Consider the following 12,284-nt stretch of genomic DNA (forward strand, 5'->3'; position numbering starts at 1 on the left):
AGGAGTCCTTGTGGCACCTTAGAGACTAACCAATTTATTTGAGCATGAGCTTTCGTGAGCTACAGCTCACTTCATCAGATGCATCCGATGAAGTGAGCTGTAGCTCACGAAAGCTCATGCTCAAATAAATTGGTTAGTCTCTAAGGTGCCACAAGGACTCCTTTTCTGTCTGGTGGTCTGTAATGTCTGTGTGGTGGTCTGTAATGTCTGTCTGCAGCGGGTCTGTCTGGTGGTCTGTAATGTCTGTCTGCAGCGGGTCTGACTGTGTCGGCAATCTCTGCCCGTCTGCCTGCCGTGGGTCCGTCGGATTGTCTGTCTCGCTGCCTGGTGGTCTGTCATGCCCGTCTGTCAGCTGGCCGCACTGTGTCCCCGCTTGTCTCTCTGCACTGACAGGCCGGCCAGTCTCTCGCCTCCCCAGCCCGCTCCCGGCCCCCGGCTCCCCGCAGGCTCCGCAGGGCGGCGGCCCCTTTAAGAGCGGCTGCCCCGCCCCTCCCCCCTCTGCTGCTGCTGCTGACAAGATGGCGGCGGCGGCGGCGGGGCCCGCGGGTCCGGCCGGGCCCGAGAGCCGGGTGCTGGGCTACACCCTGCACCGCTGGAGCAGCTTCTCCTCCACCTACCTGCCCGAGTGAGTGTCCGAGCCGCCGCCGCCGCCCCCCCAGGGGCCGAGCGCGGCGTCCGCGCCCCGCCGCCCCGCCGGGGGCCTGCGCGGGCCCCGGGGGCAGGGCCGGAGGGCGAGGCGGCCGCGGGGCAGAGCGGGCGGGGGCGGCGGGACCCGCGCCTGGGGGGGGGGGCGGATCGCTGGGGCCACCTCGGCTGAGCCGCGCCGGGGCCAGAGGAGTCCGGGGCAGGGCGGCCGCACCCCCCGCTGCCCAGCCTGGGCTCCGTCGGGCCGCGCCTTGCCCGAGGAGAGAGGCCGGCCGGGGGGGGGGGGGTCTCGGGCCGCGCTGTCCTGAGGAGAGAGGAGCGGCGGCTGAAGGAAGGGGACACCGGCGTCTTGGGGACGGACACCAGCTTTAACCCGGGGAAGGGAGTGACCTGATCCTTTCTCCGGTTAACCGTGGCCCACCTGACACCACGGGACAAAACCGGGGGCTGTGTCCTAGCCCTGCGGCGTCGCTCGTCTTCCTCCTCCTGGTGGCCTTGTCCTTCCCCTCGCTCGCCGAGCCTCTGAAATGCGAGCCCTGCAGGAGAGGGTTTGTTGTTCCCCTGTTTAAAGTGTGTGTGTGTGTGTGGGGGGGGTTTAAGTAGGCTTTTTAAGGTTTGATCCAGGCTTGGAGTGCGGTAGCTCGAAGTTGCATTTTACCCTATTCGCATAGCCTCATCGGTTCATACCGAAGTGGTGAAGTCTGGGTGACTGCGAATCTAGGTCACCCTGCCCACTAGTTATGACCTGTTAAATTCTGATGGCTGTTGACAGTAAAATGTATAAACTTTATAAGTACCATACAAATAGTATGACCTGGTTTTATTCTTTGGTGGTGTCTGCTGTGTGCCAGTTCAAAATCTATGAAAAATTCAAAACGGAAGGCCAGAGTGACCCTTATGGTTCTCTGTAAAGTGCCCTTGTGTGTAAGCAATCTGACCATCTGCATGAAACAGGCCCTTAAATTCTGGTTGAACTTGAGCATATTTTCTAGACTGACATCCAGTCTTGACTTACACTTCAAGGGATGGAGTTTCTCTCATCCTTTCTATTTCCATTGGTTAATTACGTTTACGCAGGTTTTTTTAAAAAGTGTTTTACTTCCAGTTTAAATTTTTTACTTCAACTTCCAGCCATTGGATCTGATTATGCCTTTGCAAGTCTGGATTCCTTTAGTGTCAGATATCTGCTCTGTGTATGTTTACTCCTAGGCTGTGACCAACTCATCTCTTCACCTTCCCATTGATAAGCCATATAGACTAAACTCTCTCTTTGTAAGGCTTGTTTTCCAGACCTTGAATCAATCTTGTAGTTGTTCGCTTTAAAAAAAAATTTGAGAAGCATCAGGGTTGATACCAGAACTGAACGTAGTATGTCAGTATTGGTCTCACCAGTACTATTTGCAAAGGTAAAAACTCCCCACTGAATAGTTCTGCTTATACAGCCAACTATCCTCTTAGCCTTCTTTGCCACAGCATCTTCCCAGGTGTTTGTGGTTAGAGGCTATCTACAATGCTGATCTAAGTTTTTTACAGAGTCTTTGCTCTTCAGGATACAATATCCTATTCTGTAAATCTGACTTATGTTTGTGGATGTGGCACCTTACATATAACTGTATTAAAATTAGGGCTGTCAAGCGACTTAAATAAATCGTGATTAACCGCATGATTAAAAAATTAATTGTGATTAACTGCGCGATTAGACAATAATAGAATAACATTTATTTAAATATTTTTGGATGTTTTCTACATTTTCAAATATATTGATTTCAATTACAACACAGAATACAAAGTGTACAGTGCTCACTTTATATTTTTTACTACAAATATTTGGACTGTAAAAAAACAAAAGAAATAATAACTTTCAATTCACCTAATACCAGTACTATAGTGCAATCTCTTTATTATGAAAGTTGAACTTACAAATGTAGAATTATGTAAAAAAAAACTGCATTCAAAAATAAAACAATGTATAATGTTAGAGCCTACAAGTCCATTCAGTCCTACTTCAGCCAATCGCTCAGACAAACAGGTTTGGTTACAATTTGCAGGAGGCAATGTTGCCTGCTGTTTGTTTACAATGTCACCTGAAAGTGAGAACAGGTGTTCGCATGGGACAGTTGTAGCTGGCATTGCAAGACACTTACGTGCCAGATGTGCTAAAGATCCATATGTCTCTTTATGCTTCAACCACCATTCCAGAGGACATGCGTCCATGCTGATGACGGGTTCTGCTCGATAATGATCCAAAGCAGAACGGACCGACGCATGTTCATTTTCATCATCTGAGTCAGATGCAACCAGCAGAAGGTTGATTTTCTTTTTTGGTGGTTTGGGTTCTGTTTCCACATCTGAGCTTTGCTCTTTTAAGACTTCCAAAAGCATGCGCCACATCTTGTCCCTCTCAGATTTTGGAAGGCACTTCAGATTCTTAAACCTTGTGTCCAGTTCTGTAGCTATTTTTAGAAATCTCACATTGGTACCTTCTTTGCGTTTTGTCAAATCTGCAGTGAAAGTGTTCTTAAAACAAACTTGCTGGGTCATCGTCTGAGACTGCCATAACATGAAACATATGGCAGAATGTGGTAAAACCAAACGGGAAACATACAGTTCTCCCCCAAGGAGTTCAGTCACAAATTTAATTAATGCATTTTTTTTAACAAGCATCATTAGCATGGAAGCATGTCCTCTGGAATGGCGGCTGAAGCATGAAGGGACATAAATGTCTTGCAACACCGGCTACAAAAGTGCCATGCAAACGCCTGTTCTCGCTTTCAGATGACGTTGTAAATAAGAAGCAGGCAGCAGTATCTCCCGTAAATGTAAACAAACGTGTTTGTCTTAGCGATTGGCTGAACAAGAAGTATGACTGAGTGGACTTGTAGGCTCTAAACTTTAACATTGTTTTGTTTTTGAGTACAGTTATGTAACAAAAATCTACGTTTGTAAGTTACACTTTCATGACAAAGAATTGCTACAGTACTTGTATGAGGTGACTTGAAAAATACTATATCATTTTTGCAGAACAAATATTTGTGATAAAAAATAATGTAAAGTGCGCACTATACAGTTTGTATTCTGTGCTGTAACAGAAATCAATATACTTGAAAATGCAGAAAAAATCCACAAATATTTAATTTAAATTGCTATTCTGTTGTATAACAGCGAGATTAATTGCAATTCATTTTTTTGAGTTACTCATGTGAGTTAACTGCGCTTAATCGACAGCCCTAATTAAAGTATATGTTTTAATGTGACCAGATTACTAGCAATCTGGGTTACTCTGTATAGGTGACACGTCCTTACAGTTATTCTCGTAATTTTTCTGTTGTATAAAATCATTGCTGCTAAAGTTTGTATGTTTTCTTCCAGATAATTGATAAATATTGAATAGTTGGGCTGAGAATGATCCTAGTGGTAATGGACTAAAACACATCACTTGGTGAATTCACGCTAACTGTTTGGAGACTTAACTTAAACATGATACCAAATGTAAAGGCAAGGAACCGTAATTTCCCTTGGCTGCAGGCTAATGTATTCTGCCACTCTTTAAATGACGAAATGTTAAGTGGAATCAGCATGGGAGGGAGTATTGAAATTTTGAAAAAATTCTTTGGGAGTGGAGATGATGCAATTACAGGATGTACCCCATGACACAGTTAAAATGTGGCTTGTTTTAAAAGTAGACAGGACCAGACCAAATTATGGTCCAGAAATGTTGCTAGGGCCCACAGTTAAAACATGGTCTAGTCCTGCCTACACTGTAAATCTGAATTATTTGAACCATAATGGGGCATGCTAGGAGACTATGTACTACTGTGCTATGGATTAAATTAATGCTGGTTTCCTCAAAATGATTAGCCCTGTCACTGGGAATAGAACCATGCTTACTACAGTTGTGGTGAAGTATTAGTGTGGACAGGATTTCTTCTGTCCATCTCTCATGGACTCTACTAACAAAACCATGGTTTAGTGACTCACCTTCGGTACTCAGCATGATTTTAAATGTGAAACAAAATTATGAAATGCAAAATCCTTGTCCCTGCTGGCCAGCTAGAGCCCTGCTAGCAGCAGCTTTTTGAATGCTAGTGGGGAGCTGAATCCATTGTTGACTTAAACTGCTAAATGGATAAAATGTAGAAGGCTTGGAACTGAAGTTTAATTTTTAAACAGTTAACATGATTCCAGGTATTCTCCCTGAATGTTACACAAATATTTATAGGTGGCATTCAGATAACTCTCTGGTTGCTTTCTGTTAATATGGGGCTGGGGCCAAGAGGCTGGAAGTACACCCAGTACTTGGCAATCTACTCACCTGTTTGGCATTGACAATAGGGACATCTTCTGTGGGGACTTTTTTTTTTGTTTTTTGTTGTAGGTTGGTGATTGCAAAACTATTAGTTATTGCAGAATCTGAGTTCAAATTCTTTAAAAATAGGTTAAGTCTATGTGTTTATAGAAAAACTTCCAAATATCACCCAAGGAAGTACTCTTGAATTTGCAGGACGACAGCTCCAGCATCTTTTAAAGCTGTTCCTGAGTTTCCCAAGCAGTCAAATGAAGTTAATAATGATCAGGACACTTTTGCTGCTGCTATTCAGAACTCCATGTGCAGCAGCAAGGGCTTCAAGAATCCAGGAATCATGTCATTGACTCTGTTGGTTTTTGGGGAAGTTATGAGCTGTTGCCAGGAAAACGGAGTCGAGAACAAATTCATACACTCATTGCTGGACCACTTTGTAGGATTTGATAAGATCAATCATGGAATTCTGCTGTCTTGCCTCAGATGTGGCAGAGAGTAGCAAGATAGACTGAAGTAATCTTAATGCTATTTCAGCTGGATGAGGCTGCACCTGGAGAGTTGTGCTGAGCACCTGATCTTCCACTTTCGTACCTCTCGCTTGCTTCCCCATCTTGTTCATCTATATGAACTGCTCGGGTAGAGTGTGAAAAAGCATGGACTGAAATACCAGCAAGGTGAAAATGGCACTAAGGACCACTAACTCACTTTACAATCAGATGGTGGTTTCTGTGATTTATGCAATGACTTTGGTCACTATTGATCTGAGCTGGATTTGTTGAAAAGTCTTCTTAAGGGAGTACATCCTGGTGTGTATTAAATACAGTATGTGGAAAGAAGAGGATAGACATTGGTACCTTTTAATGTCCCATAAGTGTATTCTACTGGGGCTCTTCCTAGCACATAGCAGCCTGAACCTCCAAATAGTGCCTAGTTTAGTCATTTTATGGTGTTGGAGTAGCTTGATATCTGCAACACAAGAAGGAAAATCCAGTTTTTCCTTCCATCTCTTGCTCTGATTCACTGTAGACTGACATTGCCAAAGAGTTGACAGGCTCAGCCCCCTGGGAAGAAAGGGCTGTCTCATGTTGCTGACTGGTTTGTTGTGACTTTTTTCCACCCCTAAAAATGCCATATTTTTTCCTGTAAAGTGATAAAACTAGAAAATTCCCTTCAGGGATTTTATTAAGTGAAACAGAAAAGGTGTGCTGTGTTTCACTTCATAAGCATATATATTCCTCAGACACAAAAATGCATACATTGTCCAGAATTGTTTTAGTCCAGCGGAATTCTGCACCACTGCACATGCACAGAATTCATGTCCCCTGCTGATTGTCTTTTCTGTGCGCCCCCCTGCCCCCAAAAATATTCTGATGGAGAGGTGCTGTAGTTATGCCTTTTGCCCACCAGGGGTTGCTGTGGCACCAGAACAGAGAGTACCTGGCTCATCTGCCATATAAGTTTCAGAGTAACAGCCGTGTTAGTCTGTATTCGCAAAAAGAAAAGGAGTCCTTGTGGCACCTTAGAGACTAACCAATTTATTTGAGCATGAGCTTTCGTGAGCTACAGCTCATGCTCAAATAAATTGGTTAGTCTCTAAGGTGCCACAAGGACTCCTTTTCTTTCTGCCATATAAGGTACTTTTCCGTACTTTTCTCAGACATCCAGCAACCCTCCAGGTTCACTCCCAGGCTCCTTCCCAGCAATTACTTCCTTCTCCCTCAGTTCCTCCATTACTTCTGACTCCTCAAGACTTTGCAGTGCTTTTGAGGGTTGCAGGAAATATGTTTCTGTATTGTAATTTTAAATAAACTGTTACTCAGAGTTCTGTATTAATATGCCTAGTAAGGAATCTATTTGTCAAAAAACATTTCCTGAATCTTTTTCTCTGTCTGTATTGTTACAGACATATTTGCTGACAGGTATTTTGAAATAAATTACCAAAATAATTGAATCTGGTGTGATTATATTGTGGTGTTTTGACAAATAAAATATGCAGAATTTTTAATTTTTTGGTGCACATTTTTTAATTTTTTGAGACAGAATTCCCCCCAGGAGTAAACTGTTACCTACCATTCTTGTATTTACCCTTAGATATGTATATACTTGCTTTTTCACAATCTAACCTATTAAAAATTTTTGATCAGAACAGTCAAAGTGCTAAGAATGTTCTTGATTGATTCTGAGCTGGCTGGAGTGGCTTTTCATTTTTTTTTTTTTTTTTGAAAACTGGTAACATTATGAATTCAGCTGTCCTATTTTTTTGAGATTATATTTCCACAGTTTTTCTAAATAACTGATGTGACAAGCTGCTTCTTAGACTGTCGGAATTTGTATTCTAATTTTAAATGGTAGAAGGAGGAACTCACTTATGTTCCATTGGTCACAAATCAACTTTTTATTCCTGTACTGGACTCACCTTTGATTTGTGATCAGTCAAGACTAAGTTTGAGAAGTTCCTGAAGCTTGTTTTTGGACTTTGCTTAAGTAGTTCCAGTTTGTTTGTTAGATGAAAGCAGATTTCCATTGGGACTGCAACAGTAGTGTCATCAGATTGCAGTCTGTCAGGTCCCTCTGAAAATACCTTTGTTGGCTTTACAGTAGAACTCAGTTACGAATGCCTCTGGAATTGAGGTTGTTTGTAACTCTGACATGTTCTTAAATCTAAACAAAATGTTATAGGTGTTTTGGAAAAAAGTATAAGGCTGAACATTGACTTAATATAGCTTTGAAACTTTTTACTATGTAGAAGAAAAATGCTGCTTTTATCCATCTTAATTTAAATGAAACAAGCACAGAAACCGTTTCCTTACCTTATTAAAGCATTTTTTAAATCTTTCCCTTTATATTTTTAGTAGTTTACATTTAACGCAGTACAGTATTTACTTTCTATATTTGCTGCTGCCGGATTGCATACTTCCAGTTCCAAATCAGGTGTGTGGTTGACTGCGCAGTTCGTAACTCTGGTGTTTGTAACTCTGAGGTTCTACTGTATATATTTAGTGCTGTTATGTAGAGTCCATTAGGTAAAAAGCATGCTATATTTTGATCAGTCATCCTTGTACACAGTGCAAATGTCAACATACTTAATGACAGTTGGATGCAGATGTAGAGAAACAGTTTTCCTGAGTGTCTCTGCATTTCAACCATCCATCTGCCCTCTTTCAGTCAATTATGCTGCTAATGGCAATTGTGGAAGAATGTTTGTACCACCATAAAGAGAAGGAGTACTTGTGACACCTTAGAGACTGACAAATTTATTTGAGCATAAGCTTTCGTGAGCTACAGCTCACCTCCTTGGATGCATTCAGTACCATTGAATGCATCCGATGAAGTGAGCTGTAGCTCACGAAAGCTTATGCTCAAATAAATTTTAGTCTCTAAGGTGCCACAAGTACGCCTTTTCCTTTTGCTAATACAGACTAACACGGCTGCTACTCTGAACCACCATAGTGTGCTTTAGATCACTTTAGGTCTTAATACTTTCTCAGTGAGCTGAAGTGTGCTCTCCATTCATGTGTCAGAAGTTTAGATGGTTGTACCTAAATTTTCATCCTTATTTCATTTTTGTTTTCAGAGTAAATAAAAGACCATATCATGCTTTTGTCGGCATTCTTAGATGGCATCTTCAGCGACTTGTATGCTAATAAGGTTTTCCTTTTAATGTATAGAATCACTTCTATTAAATAAGAACGTATTTTTCCCTTTAGAGATTTTATAATACTTGCTGAAAATGAGAATTGACCCAGTAAGTGATATGCGTTATTGTACCTGATTCTTTTATTCCTCTGTTCTTTCCCTAGCTTTTCTGTTGCTGCATCTAGTAGTGAACCAGCAAGTTTAAATCAGTCTGGAAGAGTATATCCAGGGCAAAGTGTCTGAATAATTTAAATAAATGGATTTTTTGTGTGTGCTGCACTGAAGGTTATAAAAGAAAGTTGCAGCTCGAACTTCAAGTCTGTTTTTTTTTTTATGGCATAATTACTGATTAATCTTTACTGTACTTCTGGGTGTTGAAGATGAATGGAGACCACTCCTGAATGCAGTTGGCATGGAATTGCTACTGGAAACTTGGAACCAGACACTTTTTTTTTTTTAATATCATCCTGGCAATATTTTGATAGTGGCATATCCCTTGCTGGGTCATCAAAAACTCTGTGTTCTGGTCTTCTATGTCAATAGACAAGTTTCCTTCAATAATGAGTTTGACCTTGTGTTATCCAAAGCAACTGATTATTTTTTTTACTTGATATGAGAATGAACGTCTTCCATCTTACTACTTAACAGCTTTTGTCAACATTTACATTTTACTTTTTGAAAACATATCTGTTTTTATTTCTTTAGTTTATTCAATTGATTGTTTCCAACTTCTTCCTTCAATTTTGAATACAGAGTTAAATAAATTCACACACTATTTGATAATGTCTGGTAATCCCTATGCACTAATGACCTGCTTTCAGTATTGATCAGCAGCTTTAACATTTATTGTTGGAATCAGAAACAACCATACAGTGAAGTCTGATACTGACTACTGAAAAATAAGATGAGCTAGTGAGCTTTATCACATTATCAGATGCACAACCCACCTTGAAGTTGTTCTTTGATTCTATCAAGCAATGTGCTTTTAATAGTTCAGGACTTTACCCTCTTCCTCCTTTTCAACACCCAATGAAAAGTGATTTTGCCCATTAGTCGTGCCCTGCTCTCTCCAGTGACTCCACCCATTTCCCTCCCTGCCCCAGACAGTTCTAGAACTTGATTTATTGTTTCCCAGTAGTCCTATAAAAATCCTGTGCTTTTTTAATAACTTCTGTTTTAGACTTGGTAAAGTTCTCAGTCACAGACTGAAGTTGGAATCTGATGTTTATAGCATCAAAAACATTTTAAATATTATCTTTATGTGAATACTTCAGACTAACCTAGGAATTGAAAAAATTTAGAGAAGTCCCATCCGTGGAAAAACTAAATAAAAGCACTGAAGAGTCTGGGAAGTTCACAAAGCTGCAAGCAGCTTCATTATCAGTGGGCCCATGCCGTTGATAGAAAGGGATGTTATGGAGTAGGCAAATTCTTCGAAGTGTTCGCTTTTTCTGAACACCAGCCTTACCTGGGTTCGCTTTAACCGGGGTGGTGGGTCTTCTCAAGTCATTGGGAAGTCTAGGAGATAGTGATGCTTACATCTGATTTGAAGGACGTTTTGAGCTGGGTATCCTCTTCATATTGCTGACATTTTAGACTATAGGGTCTTGCCAGATTCCCAAGTGTTACAGTTTCTGCAGTAAGATGGGGGACAGGGTAGAGCTTTGCTGGACTTGGTAGATGAATGGTCTGGGAGTGTTGGAACAGTTCCCCGTCACGTCTGTCTGGCTTGGTCTGAGAGAGAAGATTCTGACCATTTTAGGATGAACGCTTATAGTGAGTGGTTTTAGGAAAGTATCCCCCTCAATACTCTTAATTGAATCAGCCTAGATAATGCAAAATTTGATGTTCCATTTAATTGCGTGGCTATATCACTGTTAGCTTTATATTTGGGGTATACTGACTTTAAATAAAATCAGTACACATTTTAGAAACAAATTTTTAACTCTTCTCTAACAGTCTTAGCTTTACCTATTTGATATATTAAAAGTATAACTGCTTGAAAGGTTGTAATACTGTCTGGTAATATATACCTGCTTTCTTTAATCAGTGGCTTGTTCTACTAAATTACGCTTGTTCTACTAAATTACACTTCTTCGGAGACTTAATTGTTAACAAATATAAATTAGCAAGTGTTATATTTCTTATTTATTAGATCTTTTCCTTTGCTAAGCAATGAACAAAAACGAGGTGGAAGTTTAAAGATAGACTGTTTTTTTTTCTCCCCTTGCATTTTCTACAGCCAGTTGGTTTCTCAGATTAGGATGAAGTAGTCCAAATTTAGGAAACGAAATTTCAACACCTTTAGAACAGACTCCTCCTGGAACATAAGCAGGATTGTCACTTCTATTAACTCATGACCAATGTGGCTGGCCAGTGATTTCTGCTTTTTAGTTGTTGTGACTACCTGAGTGACACACTATCTTTGCCGTCATCCTTCATGTCAGTAACCCACTTCTCAGAATGCTATTTCATTGTTGCTATCAATCCCCTATCTTTTTTGTCTTTTTACATGCATGTGATCCTTTCCGAACACTGGTGAATGATACAGGAAGCTCTTAAAAATATCCCCAGATAGGATCTCTTTAAACCTGGAGACATGGTAGGTCCCCCCCAAAATGATGGGTACTACAATGTACGCTCTAGTTTAATCATGATTTATTAGGCTTGTAGCAGGAGTCACTGTAGTGGTATTCTGTGTCCTGTGTCATACAGGAGGCCAGAATACGTGGGTCCCTTCTGGTGTTAAAATCTGTTAATTATTCATAGTATGCTGTTAAAACTAGGCATTTATACACAACTGATATAAAAAGAAACTGTATTCATTAATACTTTTTTCAACTGGAGAACAATCAAGAACATTTAATTTGAAGTGTGTTTCTACAAAAGGAAATGGAGTTACTGAGACTTTAAAGTCTAGTTATTCTATAGTCCAGCTGTAAAATTCCTTTATCCATTCTGTCCAAGTTGAGAACATAAGTGCTTACAGGTTCAGAGCTCTAGACTGAGGCTCATTGAGGCAGGGACTCTCTGCATTTATATATCACCTAGTGCAGTGGGACCACAATCCCTCCTAGGGTTTTTTTATGCTGTTGTAAAATAAATTAGTAATATTCTTTAGGATATTAAAGATTAGAAATGTGTGAAGAACCTCAGGGGATCTAGCAAAGCTAACTGAATGACAATGTTATGGCGAATGAAAATCCATTGTGGTTAAATGCCAGGTCAACATGGGGAGGAATAATTTAAATAAGTTGTAAATGTCACTATATTCCAAACTAACTGTAACCACACAGGAAAGACTTGGGTATCGTATTCAGCTCTATAAAAACAGCTGCTCTGTGCTTAGCGATGGTCAAAAAACCAAACAAAGTTGAGATGTATAAAGAATGGAATGAAAAAAGTCATATTTAAATTGAAGGTAGCCCTCACCAGGACTGCTGTGTTCAATTCTGGTTATCCCATCTAAAGAGAGTAGAAATAGATGTGGTTCAAGGAAAGGCCACAAAAATGATTATTTTTTGAGTTTTTTTTTAATGAGAGAGTGAAATATTAGGACTCTTTAAAGAGGGGGGTGACTAAAGGGGACATGATAGAAGTATACAAAATTATTGAGGGGTTCAGAGAAGGTAAGTTAGTTGTGCTTACTTATCTTTTCCGATAATGGATGAACAAGGGAACAGCTAATGAAATTGGAAAGTGG

General features: G+C 40.6%; 1 protein-coding gene across 1 annotated transcript in view; it reads left to right on the forward strand.

Moving 5' to 3' along the window:
* Positions 1-515: 515 nt before the first annotated feature.
* MKLN1 (muskelin 1) overlaps positions 516-12,284 on the forward strand; it is a 199,536-nt gene continuing 187,767 nt past the window's right edge. The window contains exon 1 of the mRNA XM_077837053.1: positions 516-625. Within this exon, the coding sequence (XP_077693179.1) occupies positions 519-625 (107 nt within the window). The 5' untranslated portion in view covers positions 516-518. The remainder of the gene's footprint in view (positions 626-12,284) is intronic.

The sequence above is a fragment of the Eretmochelys imbricata genome, chromosome 1 (genome assembly GCF_965152235.1).
Source record: "Eretmochelys imbricata isolate rEreImb1 chromosome 1, rEreImb1.hap1, whole genome shotgun sequence".
Taxonomy (NCBI): domain Eukaryota; kingdom Metazoa; phylum Chordata; order Testudines; family Cheloniidae; genus Eretmochelys; species Eretmochelys imbricata.